This window comes from Lemur catta, chromosome 3 (genome assembly GCF_020740605.2).
Source record: "Lemur catta isolate mLemCat1 chromosome 3, mLemCat1.pri, whole genome shotgun sequence".
NCBI lineage: Eukaryota > Metazoa > Chordata > Mammalia > Primates > Lemuridae > Lemur > Lemur catta.
The window spans coordinates 125551720-125577481 of NC_059130.1; the positions used below are offsets into that span (position 1 = coordinate 125551720).

At 69.8% G+C, this 25762-nt stretch overlaps 1 protein-coding gene across 1 annotated transcript; it reads right to left on the reverse strand.

Moving 5' to 3' along the window:
- Positions 1 to 1615: 1615 nt before the first annotated feature.
- PLCH2 (phospholipase C eta 2) lies at positions 1616 to 24606 on the reverse strand. The gene is given in 24 exon segments (XM_045546485.1): positions 1616 to 2088; positions 2090 to 3144; positions 4580 to 4877; positions 7037 to 7116; positions 7488 to 7634; positions 7787 to 7871; positions 7951 to 8075; positions 8813 to 8920; positions 9241 to 9423; positions 9539 to 9636; positions 10159 to 10241; positions 10528 to 10620; positions 14598 to 14723; positions 15273 to 15301; positions 15843 to 15954; positions 16183 to 16354; positions 17633 to 17753; positions 17914 to 18117; positions 18270 to 18363; positions 19677 to 19847; positions 22450 to 22578; positions 22719 to 22796; positions 22798 to 22973; positions 24471 to 24606. Coding segments are annotated over 24 exon segments (4170 nt in total). The 3' UTR covers positions 1616 to 1821.
- Positions 24607 to 25762: the final 1156 nt, after the last annotated feature.

Consider the following 25762-nt stretch of genomic DNA (forward strand, 5'->3'; position numbering starts at 1 on the left):
CCCTGTGCCCTGCCCCCCCATGGTGCCCTGTGCCCCCCCCGTGGTGCCCTGCCCCCCCCCCGTGGTGCCCTGTGCCCTGCCCCCCCTGTGGTGCCCTGTGTGCCCTGCCCCCCCACAGTGCCCTGTCCCCCCCGTGGTGCCCTGCCCCCCCATGGTGCCCTGTGTGACCTGTCCCCCCCCGTGGTGCCCTGTCCCCCCCCGCGGTGCCCTGTGCCCTGCCCCCCCCGCAGTGCCCTGTCCCCCCCCCCGTGGTGCCCTGCCCCCCCCCCACGGTGCCCTGTGCCCTGCCCCCCCATGGTGCCCTGTGTGACCTGTCCCCCCCCGTGGTGCCCTGTGCCCTGCCCCCCCATGGTGCCCTGTCCCCCCCCCGTGGTGCCCTGCCCCCCCATGGTGCCCTGTGTGACCTGTCCCCCCCCGTGGTGCCCTGTGACCTGTCCCCCCCCCCGCGGTGCCCTGTGCCCTGCCCCCCCATGGTGCCCTGTCCCCCCCCCATGGTGCCCTGTGTGCCCTGCCCGAGGAGTCGGCATGGACCGGGCCTAGCCTGTCCTCAGCAACCACCAGGAGGCAGCAGGTGTCGTGGCTCAGGGCAGCCGGGCTGTGCTCAGGTTGGTCCTCCTGGCTCCATCCTGCTCCCTCCCTGTGGGGGGCCAGGACAGAGCCCCCCCCGCCCCAATATCAGCCCGGTCCCCGTCCAGCCCTGGGGGGTGCTCCGGTACTGGACAGGCAGCGCTGCCTGGCCCTGACGTCCACAGGGCTCGGCCCCGGGGCCTTGGGGCCCGTCTGCACTCAGGGGACGTTCCCATTGCAGTTTCAGCCAGAGCTGGGCCCGGGGGTGGGGGTGGGGGTGAGCAGAGGCCTGGAGGGAGGGGCAGCCAGGACAGGGCTCAAGGGCACTGAGCGCCGCTCTCGGACCCTCACGACTCCACCCGGGCCTGCCTGCGAGCCAGGTACCCTCCGTGACCCCACAGCCCCCCGCCCTTTCCCAGCTGAGCAGGGAGCAGCAACCTTCGTGGCCTCACCCCTCCTTGGCTCCTGCAGACTCCCAGCCAGCCCCACCCTGAGCACGGGCACCGCCCCTGGGGGCTCCCAGGGAGGCCTCGGTCACCAGGCCTGTGTGCAGTGTCACCCCTGGGGCTCCAGCCCTCTGTGCACAGCGCTCTGAGCCCCGGGGCTGAGTTCCCGCCCTGGTCCCCTGGCAGCAGCCCGCCCGACTCGCTGCACCCCCTGCCCAGGGTCATGCCCGGCTCCCACATGCAGACGCCCCTGGGCTCAAGGCGGGGGGGGGTCACACCAGGCCCGTTCTGAGGGGTCTGGCAGGGCTGGGGGTGCCAGTGCAGGGCTCGGGCTCGGGGCAGGGCAGGCCCCCCCCCGGGTGCAGCTGGTAAGTGGCCACAGGCGGGTGGGTGAGCTGGGGCCACACGCTGAGCCGGCGTGACCCTGTGTGCAGGAGGCCACGGTCTGGGATGTCCAGCAGGGGACTGTTGTTCAGGACGAGGCAACCAGGGTGGGGACAGGATGCAGACACACGTACACACACCCAGGGCCCAGAACCAGGTGAAAAAGTGGAAAAGGACTTGGTATCATTTTAATGTTGTGTAAGTTTTGCCTCTAAAAATTTAAATATCTCTCTCTCTAAATATATCTTGAAACGCTGTGGAAACCGCCTGGCGGGCCCGGCCTGGGGGCCACGTCCTGGACCCAGGCAGGCGGCGGCATCTGCTCCTTCCTCCCTGCGAGCAGGGCGGGAGGACAGCTACGGCTCTGGCCCCCGTGTCCCGGCACGCGACAGCCCCCTGCCCTCGGCCTGGCCCTGCCGGCGGGTCAGAGTCTCAGCAGGAGCAGGCCGTCGGCAGCCCCGGACCCCCGTGGGGGGGCTCCCTTGGTGGGGGCCGGCGCGTCGGCACAGCCCTCGTGGCCCACGGAGCAGGCGCCCTCGGGGGTGCCCCGCTCCTCCTCAGGGGGGCCCTGCCGGCCCAGGCCCTGCAGCCGCTGCCGCTCCTGGGCCTGGCGGGCCCGGCTGGCGATGGCGCGCACGCGGCTCTGGCTGCGGGAGGACGAGCGCCGCAGGAAGCCAGGGCCGCCCGCCGCCGTCCCCCTCGCCGGCGGGGCCCAGGCTGGTGGGTGACGTGATGTCCCCTGCCCTCTGGAAGCCCGTGAGCCGGCGCAGCTGCTCCGTCAGGGCGTCCGGTGGTGCCCCCGGCCCTGCCACCCGCTGCGTCCCACCCGGGGGCCCCAGACTGCAGCTCAGGCTGTGGCCACTGCCCTCGAAACTGGGGACAAAGTCGTCAGCAGTCAGGTCGCCCAGGCTCTTGGACTTGGCGGCCACGGGGCAGTCCTGCAGGCCCACCAGGGAGAGGCGGCCCCAGGGCGGCCTCGGGACCCGAGGTCGGGGCCGCGGCTCGTCGGGCACAGGCAGCAGCGGGGCCGCAGCCCGCAGGTTGGGGTTGGATTTGCTCTTGGGCACCGGCAGCGGGTCCAGGCGGGCGGCGGGGGCTGAGCAGGGCCGCAGGGGCAGGCGTCCCGCGGGGCCCCCCATGAGGCTCTCGCGGCTGCAGCCCAGGCCCAGGCTCGGCAGGGAGAGGCCGATGACGGTGTCGCTGGACGACATGCTGGAGGACGAGGACACGCTGTCGCGGTGGCTGCCTGGCTCCAGTCGCTGCCATAGCGGGTCACTGCCCGTGACATCCGTGTACACGGCGGGGGTGGGAGAGGCCCCGGCCAGGGGCCGCCATCCACCCAGGGGCTCTGTGGGCACCTGCCCCTCGCTCTTGGCCCTTCTGATCGTGGGCAGACGGCCCGTGGCCCAGGGCTGGCTCCTGCTGTCTGTCTGGCTCCCAGGAGCCCCCTCGTGCACCCTGCCAGGGCCCCCACTGTCACACAGCTGCTGCTGGCCCTCTGGGGGCTCCTCAGGGTCCCTGGGGCTCCCAGTCCTGAGCTGGAGGGGCACAGAAGCCCCTAGAGCCAACCCCGTGGGGCTGGCCGCGTTGGCTCTGGGTCCCGTGGGGCCCTGGGGCCCTTCCCGGGCGGGGCCGGTGGGGCTGCCAGCCGGTGGCAGGGAGCCGGGGCCCAGGGCTGGCTCCTCGGCGATGGTTTCCAGGCTGCACAGGGGGGACATGGACCACTGCAGGGAGAAGGGGCGGCCACCTGGGGGAAGAGGGCCGGGGGAGAGAGAGGCAGAGGAGGGAGACACGTCTCAGGGTGGTGTCCTGAGGCCCCTGCACTGCCGGGCAACAGGGCCAGCCCCCACCCCAGGCACCCCTGTCGCCCACGTCCCGAAGGGCACACTTGGCGCCCGCCCTGCTGCTGTGGGGGCTGGGCAATGATGGGCCGGGGGCCGGGGTCCTCCCGGGGCTGGGGCTGCCCCGTTACCTGTCACTTGTGCGCTCAGTTCCTAACTATGGAGGCAGCGTGAGTGCAGGGACAGAAAGGAGAACTCGGTCAGCACCGGGGCCGGGACGGACCGGCGCACAGCGCAGCTCGGCACACGCCCCTCCCTCCTGCACTAGCGAGGTGCCAGCTGGGCTGGAGCAGAGATGCTCAGTGGGGTGTAGCCGGGCACGGTCTCAGGGCCCCAGGGGTGTCTGCTCCCCTCAGCACCTTGCCAACTCTGAGGACCTGACCGAGGCTCTGAGTGCCACCCGGGAGTCTCGGGGGATGAAGGAGCCCCCCGGCGGCCCCACCCATGTCAGACTCCCCAGGAGGGACACCCCTACAGCCTGGCCCTGGAGGGAGGCAGGTGGGGGCAGGAAGGGCACCAGGGCCCCCAGGCAGCCGGTAGACCGGGGAGGCGGGTTTGGGCTCAGCCCTTTCTCGGGGCTCCCCGCTGAAGCCTGGTGGGGCTGGTTCTCGAGGCTGCACTTGGGGCCCTTGGCATGGCACACTGCCACCCAGACTCGTCCCCACCCACCCAGAGACCGGGGCCCGCGGGCAGGCAGGAGGGCTGGGGCCGGCAGCCATGGGACAAGGCAGCGGAGCGGAGCGGCGCGGAGGCGCCACGAGCACACATGGCGGCGTCTGCGACACGAAGCAGCGGACGTGCGAGGCCCAGGCCATGCCGGGACGTGCGGACGGACAGCACGGGCGGGCGGGCGGCTGGGCTTACCGGTGGAGAACATGGGGGATTTACTCCTGATCTCCTCCAGCTTTGCAAGGAACAAGGCGCTCATCTCTCCCTGCAGGGCCCCTGGCTGCCTGCCGACCCCCTGGGGGCTGCCCGGGCTCTCCGGGCTGCAGTCCGAGGACACGGAGCCGCCACCGCCTGTACCTGGCCGCTGGGTCCCAGGGCCCTCGGGGGCCTCTCTGCTTCTCCCCGGGGCGGCTCTGGGGTCCAGGCCGCAGCAGGGGGGTCCCAGCGAGTCCGCCCGGGCCCGGGGCTGCTGGCTGACAGCGGCATGCCCACCTGCAGGCCCCGGGCTGGCCGGCTGCTCCCGCCACAATCCCTCGGCATCCACGCCGGCACACGAGCCCACCACACACTTCATGCACGTGGCGGCCATCCCCGTGGGCCCCGGGCCCTCAGGCACTCGCAGAGGCTGTGCCTGCTCCAGGCTCTTCTCCACCACCGCGGCGGGCGCCTTACCTCGCGGGCTGCCGCTGCCGGGCCCCTCCCAGGCCGGGGCCTCCAGCGCGGGGCCGGGGCTGGGGGGCGCCAGGTCGTCAGCTGTCCTCTGGGCTCCCGGGTCCCGCGTGCCCAGGACCAGCTCTGGGAAGCCTCGGCGGCCTGGCTTCTGGCTCTTGGTCGGGGCGCTGGCCGTGCGCCGCAGCAGCCGCTGGCTAACGGAGGGCCGGGGCGGGGGCTGCCCAGCAGCATGACTGTCCAGGGAGCCGGGCTTTGGGCCACGGAGGAAGAGGCCTTTTAGGCCCAGAGCCTGCTTGACCTGCAAGAGAAGGAGCCCACATAGCTGGCGCCAGGAACCACCAGCCCCGCCACGGCTGCTGCCCACAGGCTGCGCTCCGGAGGGCGCCGGCGAGCGTGCAGGTGCGGTGGGCTGGGGCCGCCTCCGGGGCTGGCTGGCCAGGGCTGCGTGTAGGGACAGTGGCCAGCGGAACCCGTGTCTCCACAGCAGTTCTGCCAGGACCACAGGCCGCTACCAAACAAGCAAGGCTGGCCCACGCCTTTCCGAGGGAGGAATCTCGCCTTCCCTGAGCTCTGGCCGGAGGCAGGGGCCTCAGGGCAGGCGGGGCCGGAGAGAGGCGGTGCGGGGATCATCCTTCCCCAGGCTTCTCCTGGCGCCGGCCCACCACACCCTGCGCCTGCTCAGGAGCCCCAGCCCGGGCTCTGGCAGGGCTGCGGGTGCAGAAGCCACAGAAGGCAGGGCATGGCGCCAGCCGGGGTTGCCTCTGCCCACTCAGGCCAAGGAAGCCGGCACGGCCTGGCGCAGCCTGAGTCTGCTCTCCCATGGCCCCCGCCCCCAGAGGTGCCACCTCGACCGGGAATCCTCCTGAACCCCCAGCAGCTGCCCAGCCTGGCCCTGCTCTCTGCTCACGCGAGGCCTGAGGCCCGGGCTGGCCTGGCACTTCCCTGAACCCAAGTGCTCCCAAGTGGGCTTGGGCTCCCGGCCGCCAGCAGCAGGCCACAGCCCACCATCCTGGATGGTCCTTGCACAGGCCTGAGAGCAGCCGGGGTCCCCAGGACCAGCTGGGAGTGCAGGGTCAGCACTGGGGAGACCGGCGGCTGCATCGCTCGTGTGCAGAGGCCGGAAGGAGCCGGAAGGAGCCGCACATGCCAGACGGCCCTGTGCCCCAGAGACCGACCCCCTCCGCTCCCCCACGACGCCCGTGCTCGTGCACAGAGTGGTCACCCCGCAGGGGCACTTCTGGGCAGAGGTGTTAAAATGACCAGCACTTGAATCAGCTTCCTGATTCAAGACCCCAAATCCAGCGCAATTTGGTCGGAGTGGGCTGGAAAGCCATGTGGAGGGAGATCCAGGATTCAGGCCCGGCGCTCGGGCCCTGGGCACAGTGGCCCGGCGGGGACATGGGAGGGGGCCTAAGAAATGGCACGCGGGGCCCCGGGGTTGGGGCACGCAGAGGGGCTCAGCTGGGGTGTAGGCGAGTCGGAGGACTGAGGGCAGAGGCCGCGGCCTGTCGAATCCTGGATCTGCCTCGTAAATGCCGCTGTCGGCTGAGGATGGCCCAGGGGACCCCGGAACCATGTCATGATCCACAGCACAAGAGCTGACAGTCTCCAAAATGCTACCAGGAATCATGGTGCTAATGGGGCGCGGCCTGGGCATGCAGGTGGGGCGCCGGCCACACTGCCCCGCGGCGCCGGGGTACCTTGGAGGCCCTAACAAGGCCGTGCTTGTAAAAGTAGACTTTGGACATGGGGAGCCACTGCAAGACCAAAGAGACAGGAAGGAGGTGAGGCGGCAAGACAGCGGGAGGGCCCACGGCCGCGGAGACAGACACACGCCTGCGGAGCCCGGTCCAGCTTGTGCCTCTGGGCCCACGAGTGCAGCAGGAGAGACACGGTCACTGTTGGGCCCCGGGCGGACCCCGAGCTGCGTCTACAGTCCCCGAGGGCTCTGGCCCGAGCTCGGACCTGGGGTGCCGGCTCTGCAGATAGGGAGGGGCCGGGCCAAGACCCATCCTGGACTGCCCTGTCCTGCCCTGGCCTGGGGCAAAGGCAGGCGGCCACTATCCGGGTGACTCCGGGGGAGGGGGGCCAGGAGAGGAAGGGAGGGCTGCGAGTGCCAGGAAGGGCTGAGTGTTCGTCCCCACCCAGCAGCCCGGGTGCCAGCAGGGACAGGGCCTGGGTGAGGCCAGAGCCAGGCTGAGATGGGCGCTGGTGCCCACCGAGAGCAGGGTCAGGGACAGCAGGGCACACGGCCCTGCCTTGCCCTCTGCTGCCAGCGCTGGATACGGAGCTCACAGGCCTGGGATCAGGCGTCCCCTGCACCCCCGATGGTGGGGGGACCGTGGGCCTCTCAGCCCAGACTCAGGAGCCGCCCTGGGGAGACTGCTGGGGGTGGGGTGGGCACAGGGCTGGTGCTGCTCCTCCCAGGACCGCAGGTGGCCCTCGGGTGACGCTCACCTTACCGCTGATGTCACTGACAGCCACATGCACGAAGATGGAGGCCTCTTCCATCCCCTCCAGGTACACGTGCCGATAGCCTGGAGCAGTGGGGGCGACGTCAGGGTCCCAGGGCTCCCCCTGCCCGGCCTCCACCAGCCACTCTCTACTTAAAGATCCCAAGGCCCTGAGTGCCACCAACGACAAGCCCAGGCCTGGGATTTTGTCCCCTGTGGACCCAGCGCAGCCTCCACCTCCTCCAGGCAGCCTGCCAGCATTGCTCTGGCCAGCAGGACGTCCTCCTGGGGGTGAGCCCCCTCACAGGTTGCGACCCATCCCACCCCGGTCCACAAGGCCTCACAGCCTTGCGCTGGGTCCCAGCCAGCTCCCTCTGTCCCTTTGGCACCAGGGCCAGGCCCACGGGGCCCACGGCAGGTGCACACCCGGCCCTGGAGCCCTTGGCCCCACCCACCTGGCATCATGCTGCTGAAGGCCAGTGTCCTCTGCCCGATGAAGTCGCGCCCGATGGGGTCGTGGTCCCAGACCAGGAAGCGGACGAGTGCAATCTCAGGCATGTGCACCGTGAACACGAGGGTCTCCTCCCACATGGGGTTGAATCCTGGAGGTGTGGCACAGGAGGGGCATCACCTGCGCAGGGCCCACCCCGTGGGGGCCGCCCCGCCGACGCCTGTCCTCCTGGGCTGGAGGGGGCTCCCGGGTGCAGCGGGGGGCCGCGGGCGTCTAGGCGCCGGGGCCGGCACCAGCCCTCACCGTTGTCGTCCACCACACGGGTCTGCTCCTTGCTGCAGTCCACTGGGAGCCCGATGACCTCCACCTCCACGAAGGGGTCGATGATCTGGGGACGGCGGGGTGAGGGTGGTCTCGGGCCCAGGCTTGGGGTCCGGCACCCCTGTTCCCCCCGGGCTGGGCCCTACCTCCCCGCGGTCCCCCAGCATCGAGTCCCGCGGCTTGGGGAGCTGCTGCCCGCTGATGATGCGGAGCGCCAGCTGCTTCTTGAGCTGCCCGGGCAGGGGGTCCTCGGAGTTGGGGTTGAAGACGCCTGCGTGGACGCCAGGCGTGAGGTCAGGCCCGGCCTTTGGCCAGCGTGACCCGCTGCAGGCACCAGCGGCAAACAGCCCTCAGTGCCCGGTAGGCGGGGCCCGTGGCCAGGGCGGGGGAGGGGAAGGCAGCATCTCGGGGGTCTCGACAGGCGGGTTGCTCCCCTGCGTGCCTGCTCACCCCTGTGGGCACCCGCAGGGCTCCGCAGGCACGAGAGGCAGCCCTGCCTCTGGGCGGGGAGTCCCGGATGCGGTGGGCTGCGCACCCTGAGGCCAGTGCAGGTGAGGCAGGCGCGGGAGCAGGAGGGGCGGGAGGAGGAGCCCGGGTCGCGCAGCACCAAGGGGAGGAAACGGCGCGACTGAGGCCGGAGGTGCCCACCCAGGCCCCGGCATCGCTCGCATGCAGAGGCCGGAAGGAGCCTCAAGTGCCGCACAGCCCTGCGCCCCAGAGAGGGGCCGGGCACGGGGTGCTGGGTCGCTGGGCCGGGACCCCTCAGACAAGTGCTGCCCGTGGATCTTAGGGGGCCGGGCCGGGGGAGGGCTCCCCGCTCCCCCACCCCAGGTTCCGGGCAGAGGTGGGTCCTTCTCTGCACCCCTGCAGGGAGGGCACCGCGTCCCAGCCTGACCCTCCAGGCAGCTGCCGAGGCCGCCCAGCCCCTTGCCGTCTTGCGCAGCCCTGACCCCGGGTTCTGGGCACCCCCAGGCGGCCCCTGTGTGCCCCAAGCGTCGAGCGCCTCACCCTGGCACATGCACGGGGGCTTCAGCACGTAGCCACAGTTGCCGTTGGCGCTGAACTTGGCCCTGTTCAGCTGCAGCATCCGCCCCTCCGACTGGTAGTTCAGGGCGACTGGGGGAGGGCAGGCGGCTGCCGGTCGGCGTCTGGCCTTCCAGGCGTGTGCCCTGCCTGCCCGCCGGCCCCCACACCCGCCGTCTGCCCCCCGCTCACCCACAGTGAGCCGGGCTCGGGCACGCGCAGCCGTGCAGGCGCGGGGCCCCCCCATGTGAGGCAGGACGCCCCCCCGCGTGCCCCCAGGAGTGCGCAGCAGCCCTGCAGCTGCCGTTCCACAGGGCCTCGGGGTCTTACGGCCCCGCCCCAGTGCCAGCCTGGAGAGAGCCAGGGACAGCCAAGGCCCCCGGTCCCAGCCCCCCGCAGCTCTGGGTGCCCACCCATCTGGCAGCCGGCGTTCCAGAAGGGCTGTGGGTTGTAGTTGCTGGAGTCCACGCGGTAGGAGGAGGGGTAGACCCGGGACAGCTGGTGCTGGTTGAAGCTCAGGTACTGGGCCGGCTTCTGCTGCAGGATCTGGTGGGCCTTGGTCTCGCTGAAGGAGGACACCTGCCAGCTGGACGCCACTGTGGCGCCAGCCACCAGCGTCAGACTCTGCGTCCTTGGGTCCTCCGGGCACCACACGGTGCGGCCGGAGCTGGGACAGGGAGGCCCCACCCAGCCCCACCCGCGCCCCCTCACCCTCCGAGTCCACGTCGTGGGTGCCCACGGACTTGGTGTACTTGACCAGGTCCGAGAGAGCCCGGGACAGCTTCATGGTCTTCTTCTGCCTGGTCGTCCTGCGGGGGCCACAGGGTCAGGGGCCTGGGGGGCCGTCCTGGCGCCAGCCCCGGAGACGGGCTCCAGGGCACAGGCAGCAGCATCCAGCACGTGTCCACCGTGCCACACGCCACTGATTCCCGGCGTGGCGTGGACACCGCATGGTGCTGGGGGCAGGCACCGAGCCCCAGAGACGCCCCCAGACCGTGCTGGGGGCCAAGGACATGCGAGCGCCAGGTGGGCTGCGGGCTGGGCTGGCAGTGGCCAGAAAGGCCCGGGGCCCTCGCGTAGGTGTGCGGGAGGACAACACCCACTCAGGTAGACGTGGGGCCAGGGCTGCGCTGAGAGATGTGGGGGTTTCTGGAAGGTTCTGAGCAGGAGGAGACTCGGGGTGAAGTCTGGGTGAGTGGAGAAGAGGCAGGGGGCCGCGGGGTCATGGGGGGTGCACAGAGAGCAGAGTGGTCCTCTGGCCAGTGGGAGGAGGGGCTGGGAGAGGGGTCGGTGCCGGTGGGACCACTCTGTCCCTGGGGCAGGGCACTGACCCTCGGCTCTGGCGTTCCGGGGAGTCCAGGTCCTCGTCCCCCTCCTCCACGCTGGCCACCTTCTTCAGCTTGCCGCCCTTTTTCTGTGGAGGGCAGAGCTGTGAGCCGTGGGCCCACGCGGGCCAGGCCAGGGCAGAGGCGGGGAGGGCTCCCGAGCAGCCGCACGGCCTCCTCGTCCCCCCTGCTGGGCACACTGCGGCTGCGGCCGTGTCCTCTGGGCAGCTGTGGGGACCTGGCCAGTGTGGGCCAGAGGAGAGGTGACCAGAGGGCCGTGGAGTCGCCACTCCCGACTAGGGGCCGGCCAGGGCCTGGGGGCGGGAGGCCCCTGCTGTCTGGCCGGTGGGGGTGGGGCCGGGAGCCCCGCTGCACCTTGCGCCTGGAGAAGCTGCTCGCGAGGAGGCTGCTGTTGCGCCTGCCAGCACCGACGTCCTCCCCGGGCTCCGCGTCCTCCTCCGCCTTGCTCTGACCCGCGGGAGAGACAGGGCGAGGGTGAGGCCAGCGTGAGCTCAGGGAGGGCGGATACTCCCCCAGCTGCCCAGTGGCCTTCCTGGAAGAGGTGGGCTGGAGCCACGCCCGGGCGGAGGGCGGGCAGGCGGGAGCCCAGTCGGGCGCCCGGGCCCAGAGCTGCCCTTGGGGGGACAGGCTGAGCCCGGTGGGAACAGCCACTCACACCCACGCTGGCCTCTCACCACGTGTTGTTCTACACTCATTAAGTCCCCGGTTCTGAGTTTTCCCACAGATGGTGACTGCGTAATAAATGCATTATGTGTGTCTGGAACATTCCTCAGCCTACTTCTGCGGCCCTTTCACGAGCACCCCTGAAGCGCTGATGTGCTGACCCGCTTTTGGCAGCGCCAAGGTGTTACCTAATCAGACAAATAACTCCAGCTCCGTGCTCCTCAAAGGCGGCCTCAGCCGGCGACTCCGGGGAGCTGCTGGATGAGCCCCGCTTCCCCGGGTACAGAAGGGGCACGGGGGGGGGACACCCTCCCAGCCCCTCCCCCAGAGCCCCAGGACCGTGTCACACACTGCTCGTTGGTCCCCAAGCTCACGCACAAGGAGTCTGTGCCAGCACATGTGCCACGAGGCAGCTGCCGCCGCCCTCCCCAATCCCTTCCACAGACGCCCCCAAACTCGGCCCCGCTGTGCTCCAGAGGTGCCCCCACCCCACCTCGTCCCCCACCCAGGTGAGGGCTGGTGTCTGTCAAACACCACGGAGAGGAGCGGGTCCCTGTGAGAGACAGCTTCAGCCAGAGGCGGACACGTGGCCCACGCCCGTGGACACACCCCGCACACACCCATGGATGCTGCAAAGCCGCTGCACAGCGCACGGCGTGGGCGTCTGACCGCCACGGACCTCAGCGCCTGGCCAACCCCACCATGAGCTGCAGAGCCTGCCCCTTTGATCTCTTCTGCCTGGACACCTCCCGCCCGACACCACCTGGTCAGACACACTGGAAACAGCACGTCACCACCACCGGCTCGGTGCCAGGCACGGCCTGGACACTCCTGCCGCACCCTGTGCTCCACCCGTTCCGGGGCCTTCCCAGCAGCCCCGGCCCCTCCTCCCTCATGGGGAGCCAGGCGCAGGCTGGACGGTGCATCCTGCCCGGAGTGGCCCGGGGCCCTCTAGTCACCAGGCCGCGCGGGCCACGGCGCGAGGCAGAGCCACGGCAGGGGCGTGGCCAGGCCGTCTGCACCCTGAGTGCTTTCGCAGCCACCGTCACTGCAGCCCAGCGTCCTCCTCCCTGCGGACCCGACAGTGCCGGCAGGGGCGCCGGGAGGACGTTCACGGTGCACTTGGAGCCCGTTGAGGCCGACACGCCCCACAGTTCTTTAAATGTCCCCAAAACGCCGCAGTCTCCGAGAGCCACAGGCAACTATAAATCCAGGCAGGACTGAGGAGCGGTGCATGCTGGCCCAGGAGACATGGCAGCCGACCGCAGCCCACCCCGCGTGGTGAGAATCTGCCGTCACCCCGGGTGTCCGTGCTGAAGAGCCAGCTAGACCCAGAGGGCTCCGGCCAGGCCCCTCCTGCCCCCGGGACACGCCTGTCATGGGGCGAGCACAGGGCAAGGCGCCCCGGACAGCAGTGCCGTGTCCACCCCAGGGTCAGAGCCACCAGCAGATCCCAGCCACCCAGCTCACAGGGAAGGTCGCAGCGCACGGCCTCCAGCACCCGGGTGGGGCAGGGTCCCCAGCAGGGGCGAGGCCTGTCGTGGGCACTGCGGGGGGGCCCTTCTTTGCGTATCTGGCTGCCGCCCCCAGATACCCATTCCCACTGTCCCAGGCCTCAGGGACCCCAGAGCAGGGCTTTGTGTCCTCAAGGCTCACATGCAGAGGGCAGGGGCGTGAGTGACGCTCGGTGGGCCCTTTCCACGGCCCCCACAGACAGCCCCCTTTGCCTGGATCACTCCTCCCAGTGAGCCCCCCCCCCCAGCCTGGGGGTCCGCTCAGCCCTCCTGCCCGTCCCAAAAGGCCCCCGGACCAACCAGGGCTGTCACCCCTCAGCCTAGGAGTGCCTGGTGCTTTGGTCAGGGTGGGGTTTGGCCTGAGCTCCTCCTCCCCCTCCAGGAAGCCTTCCCTGAGCAGGGCCGAGCAGCAGCTCAGACGTGAGGCCCAGGGACCAGGCCACGCTCCCATGCCCAGGTGCACCTGGTTTTGCGTGGCCGAGGAGAGCAGAGAATTAACATGATCTCCCGCCCGGCGGGGTAGCTCCACGCTGAGCACAGCCCACCAGAGCCTCAGGTGGGCCACATTCTCCTCGCCCAGACATCTCGGGACTAAAAATAAAGGAACGCCTGTCGGCACGGGACCCGCGAGAGCCGCCTGCCGCACACGTTCCTCAAGCTCTCGGGCGGCATCAGCTGTGCCGAGCGCTCCGTGGCCCGTGGGCGGAGACACAAACATTGGCATCTAAAAATACTGGTCCCAGAGGGGGACACGGCTCCCCCCTCCCCCTGCCAGGGAGAAGACACCTTCCCACCCACCCTCAAGCGTGCGGCAAACAGCGAGGTCTGCAGGGAAGGGCGTGGGGTGAGCGGTGCCGCGGGGCACTGCAGGGCTCCCCGGCGCTAGGAGACAGAGCCCTGCTGGTGGCTCACCTGAGGCCGGGGTCTGCAGGGCCCACCCACATGCCCACTGGCCCCAGGCCAGCTCCCTGCCCACCACAGCACAGCTCGGGCCACACAGCAGAAGTGCCCGTCCTCGCCCCAGGCAGGCACCAGGCGCTGGCCCCGCCCTGCCCGGCGCCCCTGACCCAGACACACGTCACTGCGCGTGTGTCGCCGCCCTGCCGGCTGGCGTCTCTGCGTGGAGGCCTCTCCACGCGGCCGCGAGCACGTGTGGGCCGGGAGGGTGGCCACACGCCCCACTCAGCCCCCAAAGACTGGCTCGCTCACCAAGGGGGGCAGCGCCCAAGTCCCCTTCCTCAAGGAACTGCAGGTCCCCGGGGACTGCCTGCCCTTAGGCCTCTGAGGGGCCACGTCCGCTGTCAGAGCCAAGCGCCAGCAGGGAAAGGGCAGCACCCCAGACTCGCGAGGGGTGCCCTGGCTGCCTGTCCCCCGGCGAGGTGAACACCATGGATTCTTCACGACGGAAAATCAAAACAGACACGCTGGTCTCTGGGGCGCCCTGGGGATGGAGGGCCGCACCCGTGGACGGGGCCTCTGGACCTCAGGCCGGTGTGTGCTGAGGTGTTCATGTGTGCAGGTGCGTGTGTGCACATATCAGTGTTGTGTAGAGGAGTGCTTGTGTGCAGATTCACGTGTGCAGGTGTGTGCACAGGTGTATGCACACATGCAGGAGTGTCCACAGGTGTGCATGTGTGCAGCTATGTGCACAGGTGTGTGCACAGGTGTATGCACACGTGCAGGAGTGTCCACAGGTGTGCATGTGTGAAGGGTGTGCACAGGTGTATGCACACGTGCAGGAGTGTCCACCGGTGTGCATGTGTGAAGGGTGTGCACAGGTGTGTGCACAGGTGCAGGAGTGCCCACAGGTGTGCATGTGTGAAGGGTGTTCACAGGTGTATGCACACGAGCAGGAGTGTCCACAGGTGTGCATGTGTGCAGCTATGTGCACAGGTGTGTGCACAGGTGTATGCACACATGGAGGAGTGCCCACAGGTGTTCATGTGTGAAGGGTGTGCACAGGTGTGTGCACAGGTGTATGCACAGGTGCAGGAGTGCCCACAGGTGTGCATGTGTGAAGGGTGTGCACAGGTGTATGCACACATGCAGGAGTGTCCACAGGTGTACAGCTATGTGCACAGGTGTGTGCACATATGGAGGGGTGCCCACACGTGTGCATCTGTGCAGGTATGTGCACAGGTGCATGGGCAGGGTGTGTGCATATGTGGAGGTGTGTGCCCAGCCCACGGGCTGGCTGTTGGGAGGAGAACCTGTTGGCGACAGGGGTCCCACCTTTTTGGCCTCTGCCCTGCGCCCCAGCTTTCCAGACGAGGGCAGTGTGGAGACGGAGAAGTCGTTCGGGTCTTCGCAGTCCCGAATCTTCGACTCCTTGATTAGGGAATCCAGTTTCCTCTTAGCAATGTTTTCTACGTGCTTCCGATTGGTGGGTACCTGCAAGAGCAGAGGCCGCCGATGGCATCTATCCCAGCCCCGCATGCAACAACGGTGACAACCCAAAGGGCACTCGTGCCCCCTTGTGCTCGCTTGCCCAGGCTCGCAGGGGCCTGCGACTCGCTCAGGGCCACAGGCAGCCTTGAACCCCAGCCCACGGGGACCCAGAGGACAGCCCACATGGCGCCCGGCCCGGTGGGCAGCACAGGACGTGGGATCCCACCACTGGCCACACATGGCCCAAGGAGATGGCAGGGGCAAGGGGCAGACTTCAGGGCAGCTGCCCTCCCGTGCGTGGCCAGATGAACCTGGAGCCCAGAGGGTGCCGGGCCTGGGCCTCGGGCATCCGGACAACCCCAGCGCCAGGGCGGAGTGGGCACGAGGTGGACGTCACAGAACGCAGTTCACCATCGCCCTGGGCCTGTCAGAGACGCGGCCACACCCGCAGCGCAGAGAATGCTGCTGCCTGGGGGCTTTCGAAAGCGGTTACCCAGCTGCAGCCGGGAAGCTCCTGCCCAGTCATGCTCCCACTGCACGGTCCCCCAGGGAGAAATGAAGTCCTCGCGGCCTTGTAGCAGGCGGAGGCTCGGAGCAGCGCCCAGAGGCAAGAGGACGCTGACTGCGGAGTCCTCGAGTCCCCTGAAGCCCTCCCTGGCTTCCCAGCCCCTAGCCCAAGCCAGCAGCCCTGAGGATGTGGTGACAGCGCTCTGTGCAGGTGACCACAGGCGGGACCCTCATCAGGGCTGGCCTTGGAGGAGGGCGGGTGCTGGGGGACAGGGGTGGCAGCAGAGAGCCCGGCGGTGGGTGTAGGTGGGAATGGTGTCGAGCCCGGGGGCCACCGTCCGCCGGGGCTGCCCCTGCTGAGGGGCCAAGAGGACTGGGCAGCACGCGGAGAGCTCTGCAAGAGTCGGCCCAGAAATGGGAACCGAAACTGCCACCAGCAGGTGTGCGGTCGGCCTGCTGGCTGGGAACACAGGGGTGGCGCCCCCCACCCCCGTGTGCAGGGACCCCCAGGCCCAGCACATCCCAAGCACCCACACACAGTCCCCGACAGCAGGGACGAGGGGCCACTCTGGGCTGCAGGGCCCCAGCCCCGGCCACTCACGTCCCCGCTGAGGAGCTTGCAGTCCTCGTCGATCTCGTCGGCGCTGTCCTCGTCGGACACCTCTCCCTCCTCCGCGTCCTCGCTGATGGTGGCCGGAAGCTTCTTCCCCTGGGGACAGGGGGACGACAGGGGCTGAAGACCTGCTGGAAGCCAGCCAGCACCGTGCAGGCCTTTGCTCAGGCGGGCGCTGCACTCGGACCACGGAGGGCCAGGCCGCTCTGCTCCCTGCGGCGCCTGCGGCGTGGGAGGGACACGCCGGCATGTGCAGGCAGAGGCGCCCGGCCCCCGTGGCCACCCCGGGAAGACGCGGTGCCTGCCTGTCGGGGCAGGGCCCACCTTCACCAGGATCTTGCCCCGGAGCACGTGTGGGGAGGGCAGCGAGGCGGCGTCCTCAGTGCTCACGGAGGACAGGTCCAGCTTGTCCCCGAGGATGTCCGTCAGATACTGGGCCATTTTCTTCTGCTGGCTGACACTGCAGTGGTTCTCGATGGACAGGATCACTGGGTACCTGCGGTCCCCAGGCAGGGGGCAGGTGAGGCCGGGGCTGGGGACACGGGGAGATGGGGAGACGGGGCTGCCGGCAGCACTGGGCGGCGCCAGCGACGGCTTTGAGAAGCAACCGAGTGGCGGGAAAGGACGGGAGAACCTTAGGGACAGGGGAGGCCGTGAGCTTCTTTCCCCGATTTAAAAACAAAGCAATTGGAAACTCCAGGAAAGCAAAAGGAAATGTCTGGAAAAGTCACGGTTTCAGACGACGTGGACTAAACTGAGGGGCAACGCGGAGCAGTGGACAGACGGGGACACGTCACCCCGGGGCCCGGGTGCTGCATGCACCGTCCTGGGAGGGGCCCCAGGGTCCCGACACGCCCCCAAAGAGGGGACGAGCCTGGCGGGAGGTGGCCGTGACTGCGCGGTGCAGGGGTGCGGCACACACGGGTCTTTACGCCCTGAGCGTCTCAGCTTTATTCTTAAACACGTGCACATTTTACTCGGATTTTTACCAAAAGGCAGCCGTGATTCTGGTAGAAAACGTAGGTGACCCGGGGCGAGAGGGCGGGAGGGGAGCGTCCCGTGTGTGTGGCGAGGGCCGGGTGTGCGGGGAGGACTCGTCTCCCGCTTGTTTCTCAGGCCGAGCGGCGGCGCAGGAGAGCACGGGCCGCAGGGACTGCGCTGGAGCAGGGGCGAGCCCCGCCGGGACCCTGCGACTGCCCCACCCGCCGTCCCAGGGCTGCGTGTCCTGCCGGCCGGGCTGCCGCTCCCTCACCGCTGGAGACTAGCGTGGGCCGCGCTTCCGGGAGGGGCCCTGCGTTCCCATTTCCTAAATCAGTCCTGCTCTTCCTGCCTCCCCCCGTGCAATTAGCTCCTTCCCCGAGAGCCTCCGCGAAGGTAACTGGTGGAGGGGGAGGCAGCCTCTATTTCCGGACACTGAGCTGGATTCTGCTCAGCAGTGTCTGTGGCCACAGCTGAGCAGCAGCAAACTGCGTCTGGACACGGAGCGGCTCCTCGGGGGTCTTTACGCAGGAGCCACGGCCGCCGGGGGTGATGACCCAGGGTGCCGGCTGGCGTGGGGACCGGCGCCCGCCCTGCTGTCCGCTCCCACACACACGGCCTCCCCTCTGCCCGATCTGAGGCCCGTCCCCTCCCTGGCCCCGCCGTCCTCCACGAGACACCCAGAAACAAGCCCAGCCCCTGCCACTGCCCCCCAGAAAGGACATGCAGGAGGGGCAGGAGAAGCCACAGCCTGGAGCCCCTCCCCTGGGGTCGCTCCCCGGGCCCAGCCACTCACTCGTTCTTGACAAAGGCGTATTTGTTGATGGTTTCGATGACGTCTTTGAAGAGGATCTTAGAGGTCAGGGTGTAGCCGTGGTGCACGATGGGCTCCCCGTCGGGCCCGTCCCAGCAGTCCACTGCGGGCAGGCGGAGCTCAGTACCCGGGGCCGGCGCGGTAGCCGCGCACACCCACGGAGGGGCCAGCCTCTCGCTCAGCCACGCGCACGGACGCACGGACGCGGCCTTCCCGGCCCTGCCCCTCTCCCCAGGGCTCGGCGAGGCCAGTCGGGCGCTCACCCTCCACACAGCGGCAGCCAGCCTGCAGCACCCAGGCGTACATGTCCACCCGTGACTGTGACATGAGCTGGTCGCCCACGAGGTAGGTGTTGTGGGAGGAGGTGATGAAGTAGTGGCTCAGCGGCCGCGTCATGTCCTGGTGCACGCGGTGGTGCTCGGGGTTGAAGATGTCGCCGGCAGGGCTCCTGGTGTAGTTGGTGAAGCCTGCGGGGGTGGCGGGTGGGGGCGGGTCAGCCCACCCCACCTCTGCTCACGGCCACTCGCCCTTGTCACACGGGACGTGGGGCTGCGTGTCCAGGCCCTGGTGCCCCCCACCCGGCCTCCCAGGACACCTGGGTGAGGGCAGCGTCACTCACCGTCAATGCCCAGCACCCCCTTGCTCTTGTTCTCGGGGCACGGCTCGAACTGCGCGATGATGTCCCGGCAGCTCTCGAGGGTCACGCCTGTCATCTAGGCCACAGCAGGGGCGGAACCCAGGCTGGGCCCTCACCGGCCAGGGCTGGCCTCAGGCGGCTCCCCAGCCCTCCCTCCACCCCTCCCGGCCCCGTCCCTGCCAGCCCCGATGGGGACGGCCACCTTGGGTGGGACTTGAGGGCTGGGGTCGCTGGTGGGTGCAGCGTGGAGTGGAGGCCAGAGAGTGGGGAGGCGCGGGAGGGCGAGGACCCAGATCCTGCCTGGGAGCCCCCGTCCCCCGCCCCTGCCGTCCGCCCGGGTCCCTGTGCAGTAACCCTCGCGGGGCACCCGGGCAGCCCGGCTCAGTGCAGCCCCGCGTTGAAGACCGAGGACCTCCAGGGCCCCGCGGTGCCTCACGGCCAGCAGCGCCCAGGCCCCCAGGGCAGCCCACCGGCAGGGCCCCCGGGGGTCCCAGGACCGTGGAGGGGGGTGGGGGATGCTTAGGGCCCGGGAGCCAGGCCAGGGGCTCAACTTCCCTGCCCGGAGGACACGGGTTTTTAGGGAGAAGTGCTGGAAGCTCCGGCCAAAGGTCAGGGAAGGAGGGGTCAGTCCTGCCCTTTCTCCTCGGGCCACATTCCCGCCCTCTGTCACCTTGGCCAGGACGAGGCCCGGCTGTCTGGGGCCACGTCACCGCAGCCCTGCTGCCCAGCGACAGGCCAGGGACGCAGCCGGGCTGGTGGGGCCCCTCCCACCTGGGCCAGGCCCCAGGGTGTCACCCCAGCAGGACTGGGAGCATCTTGAGGGCTCCAGGGGGCTCAGCAGCACCCGAAGGCCCTGGGGGCCCCATGCAGCCTGAGCCCCTCCCACGGGACCACTCGTTCCACCGGGTCTGGTTTCCCCTCTCCAGCGTGGCTCCATTTCTGCCACCAGGGTGGTCACCCCGTCCCCACCTGGGCCTGGGCTGAGGGGCTGAACCTCAGGACTCCAGGTCCCTGGTCAGTGGGGCAGGGCCCAGGCACCGGCCTGTGAGCAGGGACAGGACTCCCTCCGGCCGAGGCAAAGGGCCCCGTGCCCGGCTGGGCACCAGGGGGAGGCCAGCCAGGCCCGTGTGGCTGGGCCACAGAACCCCTGTCCACAGGACGCTGGATACCGCAGCTGGTGCCGTGTCGAGCCGTGGCTGTCCCCAGGGCCTCGGGGCGTCAACGGCCAGGACTGACACGGGCCCCGAGGAGAAGCCCCAAACCTTTCCCACCCACGCGGGCTGCTCCCTGGAACACGGGGGCCGCAGCCGACGGGGTCCTGGATGCCGGCTGTGACTGCCTCGTCCCCACGTCTCTGCTGAAGCTCAGCGGCCAGCCCGGCGGCCTCACCTTCTGCTCCACCTCCAGGAAGCGCTGCAGGTCGGCCACGCTCAGGTGGTCCTTGTGGTCGCTGTAGGTCAGCATGAGCAGGTAGAGGTCCCGGCGCGTGGACATCATCTTGTAGAAGGCACAGAACTCCTCGAAGCCCAGGGTGCCCTGGCGGTCATCCGTGTCCGCTTCCTGCAACACGAGGCCTCTGCTCCCATGCGCAGCCCACCCCAGACCCGGACACACAAACGCATGGCTGGCACGTGTCCCCAGACACTGGCCCAGTCCCTGGGCCTCCACGGAAGCTCCAGATTCGGTCCCCTGAGAAGTGGAAGGCACCTCCCGGAAGTCGGGGTGGCCCCCACCCACCACACCCACAGCAGGGGGCCGCCTGGGCGCTCCGTGAACGGGGCTCTCAGATGAACCCCACCGGGGTCCTGTTCCCGTCACCTGCGGGCCAAGGAGAGGTGCTCTGAGCAGCCCACCGGTGTCTCCCAGGGAGGCTGGGAACAGGCCACGGGGCTGTCCCCCAAGCTAGTCGCACCTCTCAGGACCGCTCACTGCCCACGCCCACAGGGGAGGGCCCAGAGCAGGGCAGACGCTGGGCCAGCACCACGGACAGCAGCACACGCTGGCCTGCCAGCCCGGGAGAGACTCTCCCCACGTGGCCACGGTCTGGGTGGCCGGGGTGGTGCTGCCAGGTCCCCTCTGAGCCAGGAGACTCTCCAGAGCAACGTGGCCACAACCCCCTGCACCCCTGTCCCCAGCGGGGTGGGCCCTGGGGCAGGCCGGGCCCTGAGGGGTGCTCCTGGCTGCCTGCTCCCCTGGCACCGTGGCTTGGTGGATCCCCAGCAGGACCCAAGTGCCCCGCCAGGTGCCCAAGCCAAGGCTCAAGCCACAGGTGCTGGGGCCCAGCAGAGGCTGGAGGACCTGGTGGGTCTGGGCCGAGAGCCAGCCGCTCTCTGCACCCAGGACAGCTGGGTCAGGGCACACGCTGAAGCTCCAAGGACCCCTTTGGGACAGGCAGCTAGGAGGGTCGCCCTCCCAGGGGCCGTGGCTGGGCCCTGCGTGGCTGTGCCCAGGGTCAGCTCACCATGCCCACAGTCCAGGGGGGGCATCTGCCTGCTGGCCCTGCGCAGGAACCAGGGTGCTGTGATGCTGAGGCTCTTGGGAAGCCTGAACCAGCCCCAGAAACGCCCCCAACGAGGTCCCTCGGCGGCTCCTCCCACCAGTGGAAACCGCACGGCTGCGGGAACACCGCGGCAGAGTCCCTGCTGCTGGGCCAGGCCTCGGTGGCCCACGTGTCCTCTCGGACAACTAGGCCCACGTGGGGCCCAGCCCACGTTTGCAATGTCCTGTCAGAGTCAGTGAAACTGTGTCCGAGCCACCTCTTTGCCCACCACACAGATCTCCCCTCCGACCAGGCGATTCAGGGCAACAGCGAGATCTCACTACACAGTTAGAGCCTCTCGAACCCCTGCAGGTCACGCCTCCCTCCCTCGGCCCCGAGCACCTGCAGAGGGTGGCTGCACGGGTGGGGGCCCGGCGCTCCCAGACCAGGCGTCTGCAGCTGGGCTGCCCACGGTGGACGAGGGCCACCAGGTCTGGGCTGCCCAGGGCTGGGGGCCGAGGCCCATGGCTCCATGACAACGCCCTCTGTCCCCGCCCCACCTGTCCTGAGCTTCCTCAAGGAGAGCTGGTTGGAACGATGACAGGGCCAGGCCTGGGACAGGCGTGGGGCCAGGGGGTGGAAGTGCGTGCCCAGAGCCCCACAGTCCTGCAAAAGGTGCAGGTGAGTGTGGCCTTCCCAGAGCTACGGGCACAGAGCGTTTCCAAGCACAGACTTGGAGCCGGGACCCTCAGGCCCCAGGAGCCCGCGCACCTGCGTCCAGGTCAAGGACGGGCGTTTGTCCCTCCTCCCGCTCCAAGGCCGCTCTCCACGCCGCACCCCAAGTCAGCCTGTTGCCTGGGCGAAGGCCTGCTGCCCCCAGAGCTGCCCCCAGGGTCAGGAAGGGGGGACGGCTCAGCCCGGGCAGGCAGGGGTGCTGATGTGCAGGTGCCAGCCACCCGCCAGCCCCCACTGCCCAGTAGACCCTGCCCCCACCGGGGCCTTCAAAGGGCCTGGGAGACCCCGAGAGTCCCCTCCCCTCACTCCGCACACGCCCAGTGCTGCCCTGGCTCCAGCCAGGCACGACCACCCACCGCGCGGGTTCAGGGCCGGCCACCGGAGCCGTCAGGCGAGAGCGTGTGTGTGCACGTGTGGGTTGGCGCGTGCAGGGGCCGGCTGAGCTCGCGGGACCCTCTTTGCAGCCTGTGCCAAGGGTGGAGGCCTGAGGGCTGGGTCTGCCCGCTCAGCCCTCGCCGCCAAGCAGGACCTGCAAGCAGGCGGGGCTCCTCTCACCGCCCCGCCGGGCTTCCGGAAAGAGAAACTAATTACAGACAATAAGGGCCTCCGCTCCCCTGAACGATGCATTTTCACAACTTCTAACACCAGGGCGGCTGTGGGCGGCAGGGGTGGGGGGCAGCAAGGAGAGCTGCTGCCGACAGACAGGGCCCCACCCCGGCCAGGGCGTCCCCCCCAAGACTGTGGGGCTGTGGGGGGCCGGGGAGGGGGTGCAGCTTCACTTGCGCCTCCCCCAAATGCCTGGCCCCTCCCCACAAGTCGCAGCGTGGCCCACAGGCCCAGGACACAAGGTCAAGCTGCCCTGTGTCTACGGCAGACCACCCGGTGCGGCGCGGCGGGGACCCCGGCACAGCGTGGACCCTGGCACGGAGCGGGCGGCGCAGGGCTCACCCTGAACATCTGCTTCACCCGCTGCCGGGGCAGGTTCACGTTGAGCTTGTGCAGCAGCTGCAGGACCTCGCCGATGCTCAGGCTGCCGTCCCCGTTCTTGTCCGCCTCGTCGAAGGTCTGCTTCAGCCACTTTGGGCCGAGTTAGGGGCCATCGTGGGTCCACAGGCCCCACCCCGCCCTCGGCCTGGGGAGGAAGCAGTGGGGGGCCCGGGGGGCCCGAATGTGTGACCCCACAGGGACAGCCGTGGGCCCGGCCCCGCGCCCCGTGCCCAAGGATATTGGTCCCTGGTGCGCTGGCGGCGGGCCAGGCTGTCCTCGTCGCTAATGCCGGCCATGAGGTAGCGCAGGGCCGGTGACCCAGGTCCGCGCCTCGTCGCCGCTGTGCGAGACCAGGTCAAGCGACTCGCGGGGGCTGCCGTGGTAGATGCTGAAGCAGCAGTTGGGGTCGAAGCTGCCGCCCGGGTAGCGCTGGAAGATCTCCGACTGCCGCCCCTCGCTCACCTCCTGGATGGAGTCGATGGAGACTGCGGGGCGGGGGGCACCGGGTCACGGCCTCCCGGAGGCTCCACACCCCCAGCCCAGAGCCCCCTGGACCTGGTGGCCTGGAGCTCTGTGCCCTTCGCCACGGGACCCCAGCACGAGGGCCCCTGCCTGCTCTGACCCTGTGGTCTCTCCCCCTTTCTCTGGTGTGGAAAGGCACCCCCACGAGGAGAGGGGCCCCCGCTCCCCCCAGGCGCCCGGCTGGCCCAGGACCCTGCATTTCACTGAGCCCAGGAGGGTAGCCGGCACGAGCCCGCATGTGTCCCTGTTCTGAGACAGGCGACCCCTGGGCCGGCATGGCCAGAGCCCACGCCAGCTCCACCAGCTCCGGCCGGGGGGTGGCTCGTGGGGTCCTGGCTCAGCACTCAGGTCACTCAGGGCTCCCTGACTGGCTGTGGCGTCCAGAGCCCCGAGGGGCTGACCTGCCAGGCGTAGGCGAGCTCAGGGGCACCTCGGAATCTGTTCCCAGCCTGTGGCAGGACCCCCAGGGGACGCCTCCAAGGCCAGGGTGGGCTCTAAGCACCCAACTAGGTCTCCCCGAGTGCCGGGCAGGAGGCGGCACAAGGGCCCGGCCCCGTGTCCCCCTGCAGTTCCTGCCGACCCCGCGTCCACCCAGTGCCCTCGATCCTGCTGTCTGCTGTCGGTGGAGCTGCCTGGAGGCTGCACAGGCAGGAGGGTCCCCGCCCCGCCGGGGGGCACCCAGGGTGTTAGGTGGTGCTGCCCCACACCGCTGGAACGCGAGCTCCGCGTCAGCCGAGGTCCCCGGGACGCCCAGTGCTGGAACAGGGCCTGGCTCAGACCAGCCGCTCCCGGCCAGGTGCTGGGGCTCCTCCTGCCTGTGCAGCCCCGGGGCAGCGCCACGTCCCCTGGCTCAGAGGGCAGTCCCGGCCCTGCCCTCATACCGGCCTCTGGGGCCCAGGAGGCGCCACCTGCTCAGGGCGCCCTCACCCTGGGGCTCGCTCCGAGCACAGGCCCTCGGGGGCTCTGCAGCGAGGCTCTCCTGGGCCCCGTGGGGGGTTGCACCCTTGGCAACCGCTGGGCTGAAGCCCGTTCCTGGCACACCTGGGTCCTGCCCATCAGCAAAGCCAGAGGAGGTCCTGGAAATGTCTGTGACCCACGGGACCCTGACCCGTCCCCTGCACAAGGCCTCCAGCACAGGTGGCCCCTGCAGCCTCCACAGGGCTCGTCCCCAGGGGCCTGAGCCAACGTTTGTGGCCAAGCCCCCCTCAATGCACCTTGGTGGGGGCCCCTCCTGCTTTGCCCCTCAGCCCAGCCCCGCGTCCAGCACAGGGCTAGGCACTGGTGACACCTGTGCCCACTGTCCCAGGGAGCTCTGCCAGGCGGGCACGGGCCTTCCCCGTGGCCCAGGGGTCACTGTGGAACTCCAAGGCCACCTGATCCCGGAGCTGCCCGGGAGGGACCCCCACCCCGCGTGCTCCCCGGGGGCTCTGGGCCCGCCCCCCTCCGGGCCGGCCACTCACTCTTGGCCTTCTCGTTCTTGCGCGAGGGCCGCCAGCGGATGCAGGAGCGGTGCTCGTCCAGGTAGTAGAAGCGGGCCAGGCCCTTGGAGCTGCCGCGGAGCTTCACCATCTGCGTCCCCTCCTGCATGGCACTCATGCATCGCTCCACTGCACGTCACGGCCGGACAGACACACACACGGTGACAGACACGGCGCGGGGTGACTGCCACGGCACCCCCACTCCTCACCGCGGCCCGTCCCCTGCCGCCCGGCCAGGCCACCCACCTGCCCACCGCGGGGCCAGGGCTGGCCCGGGGCTGCCTGCCACCGAGGTGCTGGTGGGGGACACGCCTCGATCACCCACCCAACCCAACTGCCCAGCAGGACCCTGCCCCTCCCCGCTCAGCCACCGCCTGGGCCAGGCAACCCCGTGGGCCTGGGGCCCTGAGGGGGCGTCACTCAGAGTCGGCATCAAACTCAGCAGCGGGAACGGGGACGACAACCGGGGGCAGAGGAGCGGCTGCGCCAGCTCTCGGAAGGCCCCCGTGCCTGGTGCAGGGCCGGCCCCAGCCACCCACACCCAGCCCCGCTGCTGGCCGGCCACCAGCGGCTCCCAGAGCAGGAGCCTCCCGCCTGAGGGCCTGCACCCCTCCTGGGCCCTTCCTGGACGCCCCTGCCCCCACGCTGCAAGGATGGCACTGCACACACCCACGCCCGAGGCCTGTGGCGAGGCCCCGTGCCTACCAGGGTGCAGATCTGGGACCTGCGTGGTGGGTCTGAGCTCCACAGCCTGCCCCGGGCCACCTGCCTCTCCCCTGCCCCCACCCTGTCCAGGGGCCTCCTGTCATAGCTGGGCCCAAGCCCAGGCCAGAGTCAGCCGGCCCCAGCCCAGGGACAGGCTGGTCCCTGCCCTCCTTGGGCCCTGCACACTGGCTCACTGAGAGCCCAGGTCCCAGAAGGTGCTGCCTGGTGAGGCAGACAGCAATTAGCCCCCACGAGGTGCACTCGATGAGGGATGCCAAGTGGCTACTGAGGAGGACCATGGACGGCACCAGCCCAGGAGGACTTCTTGGAGGAAGCTAACGTCTGACCATGAGCAGAAGGGAACTGCCGCAGGGTGGGGGGCATCGGGAGGCTGGGCTCTCCAGGGGACACAGGGAGGTAGGGACACAGGTGTGGCAAGTGAGGCAAGACAGGGACAGGCCCCAGAGGCCCCAGGGCATCTGGCGGCTGGAGCAGAGACTCAGCCCTCCCGCCAGCACCGCAGGCCTCCTGCACCCCACGCCAGCGTCTGAGCCTCAGGGCCTCCGTGC